The sequence below is a fragment of the Culex quinquefasciatus genome, chromosome 3 (genome assembly GCF_015732765.1).
Source record: "Culex quinquefasciatus strain JHB chromosome 3, VPISU_Cqui_1.0_pri_paternal, whole genome shotgun sequence".
In the NCBI taxonomy this organism is placed as follows: domain Eukaryota; kingdom Metazoa; phylum Arthropoda; class Insecta; order Diptera; family Culicidae; genus Culex; species Culex quinquefasciatus.
Window position 1 is genome coordinate 149,589,969 of NC_051863.1, and position 20,324 is coordinate 149,610,292.

Consider the following 20,324-nt stretch of genomic DNA (forward strand, 5'->3'; position numbering starts at 1 on the left):
TTCATTAAATCTTATGCTCCGTGGCGTTTACGTCGTTTTGGCGGTTATGTGGTAGTAGAATCAGCTAATTGCATTGCTAGCAACATTTCCTCATACTGGAAATAATCAAAATTGTAAAAATTACGGCCGTACGAGCGATTGTTCCTCTTGCCCCATATGGTCGTCTTGCCCCACCTTCCCCTAAATAGTTTCACGACTGAATTGCAAAAAAAGGTTCTTGAAATTCCGCTGTGTCAACTTTTTCTGTCCTTTTGGAGAAACGATACGGCCTACTTTTCCCTAACAAAAATAATAGAATGGAAAATTCATACCTTTCAATACCGGTAAACCTCGCTGGATAAATGTACGACTCGTAAATGTACGCTGGATAAATGTACGACGGTGGCCTTCTACGTAGTCCAGGATGGTCTTAGATCACTTCTTGGCCGCTCAACGGCAAGCGACCTCGGGCTTCTCAAAGTCGGACTGGCCGTCAACGCCTTGGGCACGGCAGAGAAAATAACGCCGTTTCCAAAAGTACCCGGGGTCAAGATCAAGTTCAGTGTTGACAAAACCGTCCCGCCGGTGAAGAACGCTTATTATAACGTCCCTGCCGCATTCCGCGATGCAGCGAAACGTCGGCTAGAGGAAATGGAGCAGTCGGGCATCATCGAGAAGGTTTTAACCGCCCCCACATGGGTCAGCGGAATGTCCCAAAGGGACAGGGCGATTTCCGGTTGGTAGTCAATATGAGGGCGCCCAATAAGGCCATCAACCGCGAGTACTATCGCCTACCCTTGATCGACGAAATGAAAACCATGCTGCACGGATCTACCTGTTTTACGAAACTCGATTTTAAAAGTGCATTCTACCACCTCGAGGTGAGCGAGGATTCCAGAGAATTGACGACGTTCTTGACGGAGGGCGGAATGTACCGATTCACTCGGCTCTTGTTCGGAGTCAATTGCGCCCCGGAAGCGTTTCAGAGAGAGATGGCCAGGATCTTCAAGGGTGTCCGAAATATTATTATATATATTGACGACATCCTTATTTTCGCCATAAGTCTAGAAGAGCTCCGGAAGACGACCAGCGAGGTTCTGCGCATAATCAAGGCCAACAATCTTACCCTGAACAAGGACAAGTGCGAGTTCGAAAAGGAAAGAATTAAGTTTCTCGGCCACGAACTTGATAAGGACGGGTTCCACGTGGATGATAGTAAGTATCGGGTTTGATGTTCCATATCTTACTTAGTTTAACAGCGATTTCATCACCTAGGTAAGATTAGGAGTATCCGCAACTTCCGTGAACCTACAAACGCCTCAGAGCTACGTAGTTTCTTGGGCCTTGCGTCGTATATAAGCCCACACGTGAAGCAATTCGCCGATATCACCGGGCCTCTGTGGGAGATTGTCTCGGCCAAGTCCTGGACCTGGGGTCCAAGGCAAAGCCGGGCATTCGAGGAGATCAGGAACAAGATAGCAGCATGCTGCGTAACGCTCGGGTTCTTCTGTGAAAAGGACAAAACAATCCTCTACACGGACGCCTCGCCGATCGCTCTGGGTGCAGTCCTCGTTCAGGAAGACGCTGACGGATCAACAAGGATTATAAGCTTCGCCTCGAAGGCCCTCTCGGAAACTGAGAAAAAGTACCCACAGCACCAGCGTGAAGCCCTCGCCACGGTTTGGGCCGTTGAACACTTTTATTTTTATCTTCTCGGCCGATTCTTCGTCCTTCGAACAGACGCAAAAGGAGTATCGTTCATTTTGAACAGGACTCGGGAGTATTCGAAGAGAGCACTCACGCGAGCGGATGGATGGGCCCTCCGGTTGAGCCCATACCGTATGCAGGCCGAGTACGTTCGAGGCTCTGAGAACATCGCCGACTCTCCGTCCCGCCTCTACGACGGCGTTGATAAACCTTTCAACGATGAGTGGAGTCCATGGGAAATCGCTTCGGTGGAGGCAAATGCGGTAACGTTTATGGGCGACGAGGAGATTAAAACAGCTACTCTCCAGGACGCCACACTTCAGGGAGTAATCGAAGCGCTGAAATCGGGAAGGTGGCCGAAGAACTTTCATAAGTATCAACTGCTTCAGGGTGATTTGGTCGTCCGAGATGGTATGCTGCTTAAAACCGGTTGCGTAGTCATGCCCGAAACGCTTCGCAAAAGATCGCTGGAGATCGCGCACATGGGACATCCTTCAGCAGCCAAACTCAAAAGCATCTTGCGACAACGAGTGTGGTGGCCAGGAATGCCTAGCGACGCGCAAAAATGGGTAGATTCCTGCTCTACCTGTGCCGTGACTGGCATGCCGGAGAGGCCAACCCCGATGCAACGGATTTTCGCGCCGAAGGCCGTCTGGGAGACAATAGCTGTCGATTTCAATGGACCATACGCGAGATTCGGCGGCATCTACATTCTGGTCATTGTGGATTACAGGTCCAGATACCTCGTGGCCAGACCGATCAAGTCTACAAGCTTTGAACGAACGGAAAAGGCCTTTGACGATGTTTTTGAGCGCGAAGGCCTCCCGAAGTACATAAAGTCTGATAACGGACCGCCCTTCAACGGCGAGGAGTATAAGCGGTACTGTGTTGAACGTGGCATTACCCCTGTATTTTCCACCCCTTTGTTCCCGCAACAAAACGGCCTTGCGGAAGTTCACATGAAGATCGTGAACAAGGCGATGACCAGTGCAACGGTGAATAAAACAAACTACGTTGAAGAACTGCGCGACGCCGTCAACGCTCACAATGCCGCGGCGCATAGCGTTACGAGAGTGCCCCCGGAAGAAGTGATGTCTGGTCGGAAGATTAACGGGGACTTCCGTTGGCCAATTTCGAGACAGTAACGATCGATGAGAAGCTGCTAAACGATCGAGATCGGTCAGCAAAGCTTGAAGGAAAGATTCGCGAGGACAAGCGTCGAGGTGCACGAAACTGCCGTGTGCAACCTGGAGATCAGGTGTTGGTCGAGAAACAAACTCGTGGCAAGGGTGATCCGCGTTTCTCATCCGTTAAACACACCGTTGTGGAAGAAAACAACGGGAGCCTCGTTCTTCACGATGAACACGGACAGGTGGTCAAGCGGCACGTTTCACAAACCAAGAAGGTCAACGAGTGGCGGAAGTCCACAGAAGCAGTCAACGAGGCTCGAGATCATTCGGATCAGGGCAACGCGCGCACGTCGCAGGTGAAGAAAGTTCCGGCTCCAGACCGTCCTGATGCAGCCCGCGGCAACTCACGAACGAGTCGGGAAAGGAAAGCTCCGTCCTATCTGAAGGATTACGTCCAGGTGATTCACGAATAAAATCGCCGAGCTGGAGCATCTGCGAATTCGTGATACAAATAAAATTGGTTTCTCAAATACGTTTTTTTTAACATTCGCTTTCCTTGTTCTCCTGCAGCAGACAGATAATAATCTGTTTGTTTTGACGACGATCGCGATGACAGTTGTCGCTTGACAACGCTCACAAATGTGTATGTGTCTGTGTGAGGTCGAGCAATTTTGCCCAATGTAAATAAGACGGCGTACTTGCCAGTGGGTGGATGATGGGAAAATACACGGAGAAAATAAAGTTTGAGTTTTTTTTTTTTTTTTTTGCTGCTGTTTTTTTTATTTTTGTTTCTGTTTATTTTTTTAAAGTAGGGGGAGGATGTGCGGGATGCAATATTGTATGCAACAGCATGCAGTCGACATAAGCAGTCTTGTCGACATTGCCTTATGCTGTCATCCATGACAGCGCGGCAATCGGCTCCTCTCATTGATTCGAGTGTTGATAGCTGCTAGAGGTAAGACGTGTTTGCTCGTGTCCGCGCAGCGCTGGGTGATTCTCCAGTCGGCATCTAGACCATTACACTGACAAAATCTTGTTTTTGTAACTTGTTGCATAAACTTCTTTTTAAAGTTCAATTTTACGACACTTAACTTCAGTTTTCTTGGAATACTGGAACAGACAAAATGCAATTAGAATATTTATCCGACTATGAGTTGTTTCCACTGCTATGGTTAGCAAATAAGTTTAAAATAATCGTGCAATATCAAATGCAAAATTTGACAAGCAGCAGCAGCAAGAGAACGCTTCACAGTGGTCGGAAACGCAAATTTAGCAGGAATAATTTATTTCCGCTTCAGGGATGCATTTTCGAGCTTCGGTGTCTAAGAAACATTTGTTAAGAATGAAATTCTACATCTTTGGGTCAAAACGATATAAGGGTGGTCCAACAATTACTAATATTTTCAAAAACTATCTTCGATTCTAGATGAGATAGAGGTATACTTTCTTCGACAGTATTGTAGTACTAGCCATTTCAAACAACTTTTTCGAAGACACCAAATCTCTATCTCTTAATCGGGTCATTCTACAGCATTTTATATGAAAAGCAGTAGGGTGGCCCATCAAAAAGGTGTTTTTATTGCGTATCTTTTTTTTATTATTTTTGGCAATTTTGAAGTCTTCAGGACATATTTAGAGCATAAAAATACGCGTCTTTTGAAATGTCAACGAAGTCGCTAGGTCATTTTGGTAAAAAGTTACAGCGTTTTTATAATTTTTAATAGGCCTTTTTCAAATGTTTGTATCTTTTCGAGGGGGACACAAAAAAATACGCTCCGCGGTGCACCTGAAAGCTTAACACTTCTTCTTTAATATGAATATAACATCTCAAAAGGGTTTTTCTTAAACCCAAGTTACAGCGATTTAAAAATTGTCATTTTATGAGATTTTGTACAATGCTCTATGAGAAAATTTACATGAATATCGCATTAATTTGTATCAAAACTGCAAACTTGCTTGATTTTCCGTCTTAGATGACCTAGGGTGGTTCATATTCGTTCACTCTTATAAGATATGCTTTTTTTTTAAATTCGCATAGAAAGAAAAATAAAAAAATTACAATACATAACCTTTTTTAATTAGTAAAGCAGCTGAGGATATGATACCTGATTAGGGTGTCTCAAATTAATTAGAAAATAAAAAGATTAAAAATTAAATATTTTGTCCACATTTGTTCACAAACCAAATCGACTTTTATTTGTATTTTTTAAATAAGGCTTTCTAGTCAGAAATTTACCAATACATTCAAAGTATGTTTACATGACAGCTGGACGTTTGTTTGCATCAGGTTTCCTATCTCTTTCTAGCAAAAAAAATTTGTCAGACGACTTCTAGCTGGTTTTTTTTGACTGACTGCCCGATATGTCAGCCTACATACTTCGCAGGGCTGTGACAGCTACAGCTCGATCTTTGTTTGCATCAGGACACTGTGACGAGGAGTTCGCCATTTTTGAGTTAAATTATATTTTTTTCACTGGGCCTAGAAAGCCTTATAGGATAAAACTTTCCATTCATTTACTGTGTTAAAGGGTGCCATTTTGCATCATTAGTTGTAGCTCGAAAATGCATTCCTGAAGCGGAAATAAATTATTCCTGCTAAATTTGAGTTTCCGACAACTGTGCGCTTATCAAATAAGGCAGGAGTAGTTTTTTTTCGAATTTTTCGAAATGTTTGAACTTGAGTTTTAATCCTTTTTGCGTTTTTATTTTTTCAGCTTCACATCGAATTTCGACCGGAATCGTTCGACGGAATTCTACTGCTAACGGGCGAGCGGGATGATCTGACTGGAGATTTTATGGCCCTGCTGCTGCACCAGGGATTCGTGGAGTTTTGGTGAGTGAATTTCAAAATAAAATTATATTTGGAACTACTTCCATTATTAAAAAATTGTTTAAATATAAGCTAAAAAAATGAATACATACTAATCCCATTTAACACATAAATAAATTACATAAAATCTCAAAAGCATCAATTGATTTAGTGCTCAGCACAACCACAAATGATTTTCCAATCAATTCCGCACTTGTGTGTGTGTGAGTGGGCTAGCCATCAAACTGCCGGCAAAGTCTTCCGATCCGTGAATGATTTACGGCCGATGGGAAAGTTTACTAACTCAATTAAAATTAATCATTTCGGGGTTATTGGCCATGTGCGCTCTACTAGCTAGCTGGTCGCGGGTAAAAGTTCCCGTTGGTTGTGGCCGGGGTCATAACTCAATCCTTTTTCGGCCCTTAATTGTTCCGCAGCGCGCGCTTTGTCTTTCTCTTCATCGATGCCGCGCCATCATCGTCGGGTTGGAAGGATGGGGCACGTACTACATGTCTAATATAGAAACTGAACGTGGAATGAGTCGATTGATCCTGAATGAAAGCGAAATTAATGTGTAACAAGTTAATGGGAATGTAATCGTAGGGTACGGTGAGCATTTTTGGGAAATTTGTAATTGCTTTTTCATTGTAAAATTCAATAAAAGACAACTCTCAATTTTATTTCTCATTCAAAGTGAAAACGAAAAAAAAATCTTCCTGCAATGGGTCCCAACAGTACCAACAAGTCACAAAGCAGCCTCTGCTAATTTCGCAGAACGTACCATATTGCTCCTTTCCTTGCCCAGATTTTCCCAAGAAAATGGGCTCTGATTTTCGCTCGCTACCGCTGCCACATAACTGCTGAAGTTGGAAAAACCAGATGGAGGCAATTGGGGATGATTCATCGCTTTTCCCGCGGGAAGCCGAAAACGGGAGGCCTCTTTTATTCGTATCTTGTCGGATAGAGGAACGAGGCGGAAAATTCGTGCCCGGCTTCCCTGCTGATGGCACTCGAGCGTAACGCGATGAAGATAAATAATAATATTTTGCACAATTACAACGAATTTGTTTCATTTTCACGCGCAAACAATAATCATCCATCTTTTCGCGTGCAAAGAGCCATGTTTGAGCGAGAAAATGTCTTTCTGCCCGTGGATGACTGGGAGAAAAAGGGTGGAACGTTTTGCTGACGGTGACATCGCATTAAGATGTGAAAAGTTTAGCGTTGAGCTGCGACGTAAAATATTTGAAAGTTTATTCTACATTTCAAGTGATTGAATGACTACCATTAGTAATGCCATTTGTATTTTATTCTCTAAAGATCAAAGAAAAAATCCATATTTTAAACAAATTTAAAACAACTAAATGTAACATAATTTTATTAATGTTCATACCACCACGTCTTATTGCGGCAGCACCTGCTGAGTCAAACAAACAAAATTCATCGTTTCTATAGACAACAAAATGTAACGTACCGTTTCTACCAGTCTCCCAGCAACATGCAAGCCATTTGTGTTTGTCATGTTCTGATGAGGTGCATGTGTTGAATTGCTGCTGAGATTATTAAATTTGCATATCGGAAGGATGTTTGCATCTTCAACTTGCAATGTTGAGCAATATTTATATTGTAGAATTCAATCAATTACTTGATTGGCATTTGTTGAGCTGAAATATTTTGTCTATCGGGCGTGTTATGAGTATTAGGATTACAATGATAATTTTTGTTGTCAGTCCAATTTTTTTTTAAGGTTTAATAAACAAAATGTTATTGAATCTTCTACACACATTTGGACACATTTATTTAAATTTTTTTGATGCGGAATAAAAAAGTACACAAATATCCATTGAAAATTTGGCAAGCCGTTCTCGTGTTGTGACCACTTAACAACACGAGAACGGCTTGCCAAATTTTCAATGGAAAGGTCTTTTGGTAACCTAACCAACGATGCATCGATAAGATACAGATATAAGCATAATTACATTGATCATAACTGAAAATAGAATATTTTATTCAGTGCGGTAGTTACAAACCTGGATAACGTCATGATTCGAATTCCCGGACGCTTTGAAACCCAGACACCTCATCTTGTTTTATCAATTATTTGGTTATAAGTTCGCATTATAAATGTCAAAAATGGGTTATTTGATGAATTCTAACATCAACTTTCATTTGAAGTTTGTTTGAATGTTGTAGTCAATGACAAAACAATCAAATAAAATAAAATTATAAGATTACTAAAAATGCGAAACATTTCACGTGAAATATTTCATAGGCGTCCGAAGCACCGGGAAGGCAAAGCAGAAATTTTTGGTTTTGATTTCATTAAATTCAAGCAAATTTTTATATAAAATATTGATTGTTTTGATTTTAACAGCTTATTTGAGACCTAAAGAATGCCATTCACTAACATGTGCGATTAATTAGCAAAAACGAGTGTCCGGAACTCGAAGCAAAAGTGTCCGGATTTCGAATCAGATTTTAACAGTGTCCGGGATTCGAAGCACAACAAGTCATTTTAATTTTCACATTCTGATGAAAAATTGTTAGAAAAGACATATTTTGCATGCATTCTCTTTAAACTGACTGTTTATACTACATCATGTTTATATCTCCATTTTCAACTTATTACATGATTTTTTGTCAGTTATAGCAAAAATGATATGCTACTAAGTGTCCGGATTTCGAATCATGACTTTAGTAAATAACCTTACGTAAATATTTAAACTAGCCAAATAGCAAAGATGTCAAAGGCAAACTTATGGGAAATTTAACGAGCTTTCTTGCATTTTTCGTGAGTCTTTTCGTCACATTTTAGGCTATTTTCACTAAAATTTTGAACGAAAATAAAAACGTGTCATCACCTTGGAATTTATCTTTTAAACTTGAAAATTGAAAAATCTCATAGAATTGGCGTGTAGTTTTCTTCTAGTCTATTTTTTTTCAAAAAAAAAAAACTCGTCTTATTTCCTACAAGTTTGTCTTTGACCACTTTTTGATACGATGTAACGGCTAAGGGATACAGCAATATTTAATTTACAAAATACAAAAATATTAAAAACCCTTACGCATGATAGCATGTTTAAAAAGTTTCATTGAAATTGGAGAGGATCGGGTACAAAAGTACCAGAAAAATTGCTGATTTGAGCTGGAATTGCTCGTTATCGAAAAGATCCGAAAATTTCACAAATGTTTCATCTTATAACATTGGAAATCGGATCGTAACCATAAGTCGCTGAAATATTGACATTAGATCATTGAAGGTTGTTTGGGTGAGACTTAAAAAACTTCAATTTCCTTTTTTTTCTTTCTTTAAGCCGCTGAATTTCAGCAACAATGTTATAGCAAATTTTCTGAACTGTTCAAAAAATAATGTTCGGAAATTGTCTTTGATGGTCACTATTTTATAATAAAAAAAACTTTCAATATTTCGCTGAAATCAAACTTTTGGTGGCTATATCTTAAAAATGTGTAAAGTACTTTTCAATTGCAAATTCAACTCTATATAAAAATTAGGTAAATAAAAATTATGAATGAAATTTGAACTATTTTTAAAAAATCATGCTTCTCTATGACTCAAAAAATGTGAGTTTTGGTCCCATAAATATTTCAAAGAAATTGAGTATTTCCGTGTACATTTTTTGTTTTGAATATTCCTCACCAATACCTAAAATTTTTCCGAAGACACCAAATCGATCAGAACATTCATTGAAAAATTACAGATTTTCTAATATTTACGTAACATTTTTGTATGGACAGCTGCCAAAATTGTATGGAGATTGTCATGAGGAACATCAAAAAAAAAAATTGAGCCAAGTAAAACAATATATATAAAATCAATTTCCGGTTTTGGTACTTTTTAGTTGCTCAGTTGCCTTTTCATGGCGAAACAATATTTTCCCAAATTCAATTACTCCTCCCATGATTCCTTCCATTTGCTTTCTCTACATCCTGCTTACACAAAAATCATTCCTCGGACGATTTCCGCTCAGTGTGGAAAAGTTTCGAATTTTACAACGTCCATCAAATTAAGCCCTTCCTGACGCGCAAAGCGTTTTGTTCCACGAAATCAACCAAGTTTCGCCGAACGGACGCGAATCGTAAAAGCAGCCCAAAACGGTCAATTCAATCGAATTACAGAATCCGTCTCAACCAGCGGTGCGGTAGCTGAATTGGTCGGTGTTCGCCTTCCGGTGGCTCTGTTTGGTCAATCTGAACAGGTTCGCAGCCGAGGACGTGAAAAATGGCAACACTTTTTATTGGTCCTAAACGCGCGGCAGTTCCTTTGGTAGTTTGATGGTGATTTCTGCTAAGGTAACCCTCAAGTGCTTTTTGATAATTTGTTTTCTTACATTGTTGATTTTTTGTGTTTTTTTTTTTCGATGGTTTTCAAATTTACACGTGAGAAAAATTTTCGCCAAAATCAATTTGGCTCCTTCTTTCACAAAGGTTGGCGAGTTTTAGCGAAAGCTATGTGATTGTGCGTGCCATGAAATTTGATGAAGACAATGCGGCTTCTTTTGAAAGCTCAGCGATCGTGATTGTCTTCGACAGGCGCTGCTGCTGCAGCAGCGCTCAATCTGATGAGTTGTAAAACCCTGAAAGCCCGTAACAGTGCAAGTCAAAGTTGGCCCATTTCAATCATTAGCTCAAATTAGTGGTGCACCGACAACGGCCAAAAGTTGGTCCTTTTTTGCAGCGCGCGAGTGGGAAGCCTTACCGCCAAAACCACTACTTAGCCGAGCTTAAAAGCTCCTTCAGACGCCATCAAAGCTCTCGCTGCAGGAATCCGTTTTCGACAGCGACAACGAAGTTGAAAAGTTGGAATTTTCGCCTTACAGCTGCAGCCACGATGCATTTTCCAGAGCAGTGCATTGTCCTGAAGAGTCTTTGCGTGGGTGGGTGGGACGAAAGCTCTTGCGGGATAATGAATGGAGAAAAACTTTTTTTCCCCACCTCCACAAAACCCGATGGGAGGGTTCTGTTGCTTGCTACGAGCGGCGGTGTTGCAGGGCCGAGGTCGCTAACTTTTCATTCCCTTGACGCAAAAGTGACGATGACAACGGCGAAGAATGATAGATAGAATTACCCAGTCAGTTAGTTTGCAGGGTTTGTCGAAAATCATACAAAATATTCGTCAAAAAGTCATCAGATCTTTGAATCATAAAAAATTACAGTAAGAATATTCAAAGTTCTTTTGGTCCAAGAAAAACTGATAAATTTTGGGAACCACTGCCTCGCTACATGTGAAACAAAATAGAATTTTCCGACAAATGGGCAGGAAAAATGGAAAACTTCTCCCCCTTGAAACAAACTCCGCAAGGACAAACACTATCAGCTGGGGAGAAACCTTTGGCGAAAATAAGCGGCAAAAGTAATTTCCATCATCGTCATTTTCATCTCCTCGCAGAGCCAGTCGGCGATGCGCAGCGGGACTTCTTTGTGAAAATTTTCCAAAGTAAAACTTGACGCAGCACGGAAGCCGCTTGCAACTCAGTTTTTCCAGCGCTCGAGCAACTCAAAAGATTCAGTTCTGGGGAAACTTTTGCTTCTCAGAAAAATGCTACATTTAATCACGAAAACAGGTATTGGACTTTTGCCCTGCTCAGATTGAGTTGTTTATTTGAGGGGAAATAAAAACTTTTGTAAAAATTAAATAAAACGAAATTCATTACCCAAGTCTCCGAGGCATTCACGCAAGATGAATGGCACGATATTTGCACGAATGAGCTGGAAAATGATTTCTTCCGAATGGGTATAGAATGGCTTGGCTGAAAGTGTAAACACCAGCTGGGCTTTTTCTCATCTCGCACGTCCACCAGGGGTTATTTTTATTTTTACGACCTCAACCCCCGCAGGTAATAACAAGCTGTCATGGCTCGACATGGCATTTTCGTAAGAATTGCGTGGGCGTTTATGGCGTTCTTGAAGCGGAAGAAAAAAAAAAGATTTGGGATTGCTATTTGTGAAACAAAAACTAACTTAATCCACCTATGTGGTTGGTGCCTTCCTCACTCTTTTCCAACAATGGGTGATATGTAATATGATGGATTTGGACACAAATTTGATCCAAAAAACACACATATCACTCAAGGGCTCATAAGTGGTCAGAACTCGAGGCAGGGTTGCCAGATCTTCAATGTTGTGGACTCGTTGGAAAGGTATCTCGATTACCTAATCAACGATGGGTCGGATTATGGATCCGGACATTGTTTACATACATTTAAGTGAGATCCGGCTACAATAAAGTACATCAATATCACTTAAGTGGTCAGAACTCGAGACAGGGTTGCCAGATCTTCAATGTTTAAGACTCGTTGGAAAGGTCTTTTAATTACCTAACCAACGATGGGTCGGATGATAGATCCGGACATTGTTTACATACATTTAAGTAAGATCCGGCTTCCAAAAAAGTACATAAATATCACTTAAGTGGTCAGAACTCGAGACAGGGATGCCAGATCTTCAATGTTTAAGACTCGTTGGAAAGGTCTTTTAATTACCTAACCAACGATGGGTCGGATGATGGATCCGGATATTGTTTACATACATTTAAGTGAGATCCGGCTACAAAAAAAGTACATAAATATCACTCAAGTGGTTATAACTCGAGACAGGGTTGCCAGATCTTCAATGTTGTAGATTTGTTGGAAAGTTCTTTTGATTACCTAACCAACGATGGGTCGGATGATGGATCCGGACATTGTTTACATACATTTAAATGAGATCCGGCTACAAAAAAGAACATAAATATCACTTAAGTGGTTATAACTCGAGACAGGGTTGCCAGATCTTCAATGTTGTGGGCTCGTTGGAAAGGTCTTTCAATTACCTAAATAACGATGCAGAACATGATGATGTTTGGTTCAGTTTACTGCCATTTATTCATCTTCCGAAAATATACGAAAACACATTTATATACATAACTTTTGAACTACTTATCGAAACTTCAAACAATTCAATAGCACCGTATGGGACCCTAAACCAAGTCGAATGCGACTGGTTTGGTCAAAATCGGTTCAGCCAGTGCTGAGAAAACTGAGTGACATTATTGGTCACATACACACACACATACACACACACACATACCCACACACATACCCACACACATACACACACACATACACACACACACATACATACACACATACACACAGACATTTGTTCAGTTTTCGATTCTGAGTCGATATGTATACATCAAGGTGGGTTTTCGAGCTTTTAATAAAAAGTTCAATTTTAGAGCAGGATTATAGCCTTACCTCAGTGAGGAAGGCAAAAAAATATAATACTTTTAGAACAGATACACAACTACAAATTTGAGCTTATTTGATTAAAGTTTTGTGGGTCTGTCCTAGTCCTAAACCACGTGTACCTCTACACAAGTGATCAGTTGTCCATACAAACAAATATCTTCACATTTTGGTACTAAGAATTTATTGATATTCTTATAGGTTTTGATTCTTAAAGTATGTTTTTGACAAAAATGTCAAAAGCATATTTAGCATGATTTTACTTTTGAATCTATCTTTGTCAAATTTAAATTAAATTCAAACTTTGTTAGAATAGAAGTTTTGGTCCAAATAATTTGCCCTCCAATTTGTCCCAGCACAACACTCCTTGATTTTTCATTTCCAATTCATTACTTTACATCGCGACTGCATAAAACTTTCACCGATCGGAGATCCTTAACTTTCAATTAATTGCATTTCCCAAACTGCTTTCGGCTCTTATTGCCGGAAAAGCACCGCAAATTTCCACTTCACTGTGCAGCTTGAGCGCGACGACGATGGCAGTTTTCCCAGGCAACTTTTCCCCGCTGCACTACTTTTGTGGCAGTAGCTGCTGCTACTTGCGATGCCCGGCTGAAAACTATTTCAATGCCATTGGCAGGTTCGGAGGCAGGCTCCCGATGCTGCTCTGTGGTATTTGTGTGTGCAGACTGTGCACGTCTAGGCGGGGGAAAAACGACCGACAGAAGAGAAATTTTCCGCGATAAATCAACTGGCAACTGATATTTATGTGTACATTAATTTGAACAGGGAATGTTCAATTATGCAAGATAAATGTGTGTGTTTGTGTGAAAGAAAGAAGGAAAAATGTGTCGATCGTAGTGGTGGCATGTCAGGAAGCAGGATAGCTTCAGGACTCGCTGCACACATGACACGACACAGGAATGCAACCGTTGGAGTTGGGAGCAGCATATGCCACAGTGACTTGCACGTTCTCACAGCTACTAAGGAGTATGAAGATATTCGGCAGCTTGGGATATTTTCAACGTGTTCTGTTGTTATACCACAATGACGGCAATTGGTAATTTATTTTATGACCTTGACACTTGATGACATGGTTAGTTGTTGTTGTACTGGAATATTGAGTTAATTTCTTTTATCTTTTTGGAAAATGGTTTAATGGAGTACACAGAAAAAAATAATGGTAATATTTACTAGAAATTGGTGAAAATTCATCAGTTTCTGGTAAATTTTCATCAGATTTACATATTTATTTTTTTTAGTTCAACCAACCAAATATTAAACTTTCCACAAATTTTCTTTTTTTTCTGTGTAATGATGTTGACATGTAAAAAAAAAGTGTGCAACAAAAATGACTTTTTGGCGAACATTCAGGGGTTTGTTTCGGTGAGCGTATTTAGCTCAAATCCCAATTTTGAGTTTGATTGGATGTACAGTCATCCCTCATATTCGGAATAGTTTACAGATCGGCTAATGTTCATCAAATCATATAAAATCGATAATTGAACATAATGATTTGCTTTTACCTTCATGTAAAAGCTTTTCTTGCGATCTTTCGATTGATGTATAGACCGGCTGTACATTTTTACGTTTTATATCAAGTTTTCGAAGATAAACATTGACCCTTGAAATCCAAAAATTCGGAACACTTTTTTCTTACGATGTAAACAAACTTTTTTTCTGTCCAGGAGTACATTTTTTTTACAAAATAATGACTTTGCACTCTGAAACCAATAAAACCCATGCTTAGTAATGTTTTATGAATGGTCTGATAACTTTTTTGTGAAAATTTCAGCTAAATTCAGGTGTTCCACAATTGTGGGAGACACAATAACATCCCACAATCATGGAACAGGAAATTTGGAGGCAGTGTTTTGGTGCTCTGGGTAAAACAGTAAATGCAGTTTTTGTTTAAAAACTAACTTAATCCACCTATGTGGTTGGAGCCTTCCTCACTTAATACCAACAATGGCTGATATGATGGAATTGTACAAAAATTTCATCTGTTTTTAAGATCCGGAATAAAAAAGTACATAAATATCACTTAAGTGGCCATATCTCGAGACAGGGTTGCCAGATCTTTAATGTTTTAGACTCGTTGGAAAGGTCTTTTGATAACCCAACCAACGATGGGTCGGATGGTGGATCCGAACATAGTTTACATACATTTAAGTGAGATCCGGCATCCAAAAAGTTCATCATTATCACTTAAGTGGATATCTCTCGAGACAGGGTTGCCAGATCTTCAATGTTTTGAACTCATGGAAAAGGTCCTTTGATAACCTAACCAACGATGGGTTGGATGGTAGATCCGGACATAGTTTACATACATTTAAGTGAGATCCGGCATCCAAAAAGTACATAAATATCACTTAAGTGGCCATATCTCGGGACAGGGTTGCCAGATCTTCAATGTTTTAGGCTCGTTGGAAAGATCTTCTGATAACCTAACCAACGATGGGTTGGATGGTAGATCCGGACATAGTTTACATACATTTAAGTGAGATCCGGCATCCAAAAAGTACATAAATATCACTTAAGTGGATATCTCTCGAGACAGGGTTGCCAGATCTTCAATGTTTTGAACTCATGGAAAAGGTCCTTTGATAACCTAACCAACGATGGGTTGGATGGTAGATCCGGACATAGTTTACATACATTTAAGTGAGATCCGGCATCCAAAAAGTATATCAATATCACTTAAGTGGGCATATCACGATACAGGGTTGCCAAATCTTCAATGTTTACGGCTCAGGCTTCTCTACAGGCAAACCGAGGTTCCCCTAGTAGAGAATACCCATAGGGACTCTCATGCCAAATATCAGCCCATTTGGTTGAGAATTGGCCTGTCCCCAGCGGTTCAAAGTTTACATGTAAATTACTATGGGATTTTTATGCTTTTCGTTCAATCGTTCCTACAGGTCTGGGGACAACATGGATTCACTCGGAATAAAGACAGGTGTGTAGGGGATGGTCCAATGAACACATTCCAGAAGGAATTAGGGTTGTCCATTCTATCCCCAAGGTGCGCATTGGATCGACGTCCGGTGTCTCCAGAATCAACGATTCACCCTTCAAATGTACGCATTGTCCTTAGTATGCTATGACGGGTAGCTGAAAATTACGACGCCCCATGTCGGACGGTGAACACGTGGCAGAGCATTCACTCAAGTTTTGGCTCAGAAACATACTTTAAAGTAATAAAATTATAATTTTTGATGTTCCTGTAACAATTTGAACGATTCCAAATAACGTAACATGATGATTTTGTAATAATAATGCAATCGATGCTTCTCCACGTGTTCACCGTCTGACATGGGGCGTCGTAATTTTCAGCTAGCCATCATAGCATACTAAGGACAATATGTACATTTGAAGGGAGAATCGTTGATTCTGGAGACACCGGACGTCGATCCAATGCGCACCTTGGGGACAGAATGGACAACCCTAATTCCTTCTGGAATGTGTTCATTGGACCATCCCCTACACACCTATCTTTATTCCGAGTGAATCCATGTTGTCCCCAGACCTGTAGGAACGATTGAACGAAAAGCATAAAAATCCCATAGTAATTTACATGTAAACTTTGAACCGCTGGGGACAGGCCAATTCTCAACCAAATGGGCTGATATTTGGCATGAGAGTCCCTATGGGTATTCTCTATTAGGGGAACCTCGGTTTGCCTGATTCTGAGAACTTTTTTGTTTGGATGAAACACCCTAATACACACACACATACACACACACATACACACACATACATACACACAGACATTTGTTCAGTTTTCGATTCTGAGTCGATATGTATACATGAAGGTGGGTCTACGACGTTTTTATGCAAAGTTCATTTTTAGAGCAGGATTATAGCCTTACCTCAGTGAGGAAGGCAAAAGTATTACTTTTACTAGTGAAATAGCAAGAGAATGTCCAAATAAAGACCCTACAAATAGCAGGGTCGGCAGAAATGTTGCATTTTGCATTCTATTGACAAATTACCACAAAAGTGTTCCGAATTTGTGGGTGTTCCGAATATGTGGGATGACTGTAACAGAAGCTAACGATTTGCATTTGAATTTTAAACTAGGTTTAATCCGTGAAAAATGATTTTTTTAATGTCATATTTTGAGGCATTTTGGTCACTAATGCGTTTACTTCAACATCACTGGCGCTAAGGCCAGATCCAGGATTAGCATTAAATGAGGTTTCATAATACAAATATATACAACCAAAAAAAATCCGAGAGAATAGCTCTACCAAAATTAAATGGAAGAATAAACCTCTCGCGGGTGAACCACCACTAAATTGTGTTCATTTGTTCATAGATACAGTTCATCCCATTGAGTGGTTTATATTGCCAAATGACCTTTAAAATTGAGATGAAAAGTCATCGATTGTGATTGGACACTCAATAATATTTTAACTGAATGAATGTACATGGAAAGAAAAATCTTAATAAATATAAATGAAAAAAATGGCAAATGACCATCTCATAGTCATCATACATTGGTGGCATGGGCGCAGTTCGATATGTCAAAGGTTTGGGATCGAGTCTCGAGTTATTCTCTCGGATGGCGCTGCCCAACTGTGGGTGTATATAATAGAAGGTATTTTTAAAATTTTGGAGCTTGTTAAAACTGCGTAGAACTAAGTTCTTAGGGGCAATGTTGGTATAAAGCGTCCCTTTCCGGGGTAACAAAAATCCCGAGGAACAAGAATTTTTCAACAAATTTCCCGGGAAATCTCAAACATTCAACCAAATTGTGTAGAACAAATTGTCAAAATAATTGAGAATCATTTAACAAACACTTAAAAACAGTTCTATGAATCATACAAAAATATAAAAAAGATGTTTGGTCTGGGTAAAAATAAACTATTCCCCACAATCTTATAATTACTTTCAAAATCATGCTCTGTGACCAGTTTGGATGATTGTGATTAAGATTAACACTTGCACAAAAAGAAGTTTAAATGAAAACAAGTTTGTGCAAATTGTGGAGAAATTATGCTTTTCATGGCTAATAATTTTTCAAGAATAAGTGTAACTAGTTCCTGCTCTTGAACAAAATAGTAAAGAGTTGAATTTACCTTGAAATCTTACATCATTTTTTTGTTTCAAGGTCTTCAAATATTTTGAGCGTGTTCTATAAATAAATTGTATACATATATTTTATAAATATATTGTGTAAATATATTGTATTCCTTAAGCACCATCAATATATTACGCAGTTTTATTATTTTTTAAAATACATTTTAGTTCTAAAGTTTTTTTTTTTTTCAAAATGTTCTTTGTTGTGATTTTACGAAAAAAAAAAGTTTTGAAAAAGTTGGATTGGGTCATACAAATTTCTGCTAAATGATCCAATCTCATCCCTACTGACAGTAGTAAATAGTTGGGACAGTATAAAATACTTTCACTTGAGTTTCTGAAATTCCTGGGAAATTTTCAAATAACCCGGGATACGGGAAATTCCTGGACGCAATCTCAAAATTTTGAAGAAAAAGCAAATTTGTTTTTCATCAAAAATAATGGTACTGTATTTGCAAAAATTCTTCCATTGTTTGTAACTCAGCTTTAAAAAAAGTGGGACATGTAATTGAAAAGGAAACTTAAATTACTTTTTGTAACTGTAGCAATCCAGAAAAGAAAATTTCATAAACAACAAAAAAAAAATGTTAAACTTTTGTGATTGTGTGACCTTGCACGGTTATTTTCATAGTGCATCAATGTTCTACAATGCTGCATAGCAGACAATTACAAACATTTTGACACATCTTTAACACGTGTCATAAAACAAAAAAACGATTTTTGTTTTCAAAAAGAGTCAAAGAATCGGTCTTGAACTAAAAGAAAACACATGTACCTTTATCGACAACGAATAAAAAACAAACTTCCTTTTCTGTCCCACCATCCCAATCAAGCCAGCAAATTCGATTCCATCGACAGAAAGAAAAGAGGCACGATTTTCCTTTGGGGTAATCAGATTTCCTCAACTAGTTTACCGGTTTGCAGCTGCTGTGCAAGAAACACGCAAGAATCTTCTTCTTGTCTTGTGAATATAAGATTTCAGCATTATTTTCTATTCTGCATCACTCATCCAATGTTGCTTTCTCGTGCAATTGCAGGTTCGATTGTGGCTCCGGAACGGGGCGGGTCCGGTCGGAGGAAACGATTGTGCTGAACCAGTGGAACTCGATCACCATCTATCGGCACCGGTGGGACGCGTGGCTGGTGCTGAACCAGGGCAACCGAGTGCAGGGACGATCCAAGGTAAGGTCATTCAAGTGGAAATTGAAAATCATAAAAATATGTTTGAATATGAAGAATGTTTTCCATCGATACAAATATTTTGGAAAATTAATGTGAAATTTTAGGTGGATTTTCCACAATCAAAGTCAAACCCTGCTCAAAAAGTCGTGCCCTGGCACAGTCATTGCATCTTTCATCGTAAACCCGAATAAAAATAATCTTCTGCCCATCAAAGACGTGAGCAAAAAAGATCTCAGGCGATGCCCACCCAGAACCCTAATCAGTTGCAGCTGAAGGAGAAGCCGGACTTAACCTTTTCCTCCCATTTGAGCGTTTGTGCTTTTCTAACCGATCTCTCGGATGATAGTACGGTTCAGGTGCAGGTAAATTGCGAGGAATAAATCAGATTCTGGAAAGGACTTACTGCAGATTTTTCTTTGAAACTGGAGGATTGTTTGGTTGACATGGTTGAGGTAGCATGAATTGAAAAGTTTCGTTATTATTATTAATTGGGCTTCACGGTTTACTTTGAAACCTGAAATTTGTATGATTTGTTTGCCAATTGAATGGAACATTTATTGATTTTTTGTTATGTATAGTTATAACAATATTTCAGAAGAACAGACTTATTTGCATAAACTTGATTTTTAATTAAAAAAAGATTTGTTTTTTTTTTCTTAAGATATCTGCATTGAAGTTTTTAAATCAATCTACTTAGACAGACAAGTTCAAACTCCATGGACACATTTATCATCCGTCCATTCGTCACATCCACTTGATACGCTTTCCAAGCCTAATTAATTATGCAAGAACCTATTTACAACTAATTAAGCTCTATCATCAAACCTTTCGGTAATGTTCAATGCAGTCTATCTGTTAGAGGAAAGCTACCTTTTTTCAATCTAAGATTGTGTTTGTTGAGAATGTTGTTCAAATTATGTTTCCCTGAGAGTCAAAATGAACATTTAACGTAAAGGCAAAATTTTCCAAATCAATTTAAAAATGCAAAATCAGACATTCAATTTCGCATTTACAACTTTCAACCGACTTTCAAAGTTGGAAAGCTTAACTATCGACAGCAAAGTGGTAAAACTGTCCTCTCCGGGATCTGGTTGCCAGGACATCAAAGTGCATCAACATCGGTCCTCATTGTAAACGCTATTCTAATCAAATTCTACTGTCAGTACTGGGACAGCATTCTCATTC

At 39.2% G+C, this 20,324-nt stretch overlaps 1 protein-coding gene across 1 annotated transcript in view; it reads left to right on the plus strand.

The window, feature by feature from the left end:
- Positions 1 to 20,324, plus strand: part of LOC6037148 (pikachurin) — a gene marked incomplete at its 5' end in the record, with an annotated part of 226,670 nt that overhangs the window by 124,921 nt on the left and 81,425 nt on the right. Inside the window, 2 exons of the mRNA XM_038261273.1 lie at positions 5,531 to 5,649; positions 18,995 to 19,139. Of these exons, the coding sequence (XP_038117201.1) occupies positions 5,531 to 5,649; positions 18,995 to 19,139 (264 nt within the window). The remainder of the gene's footprint in view (positions 1 to 5,530; positions 5,650 to 18,994; positions 19,140 to 20,324) is intronic.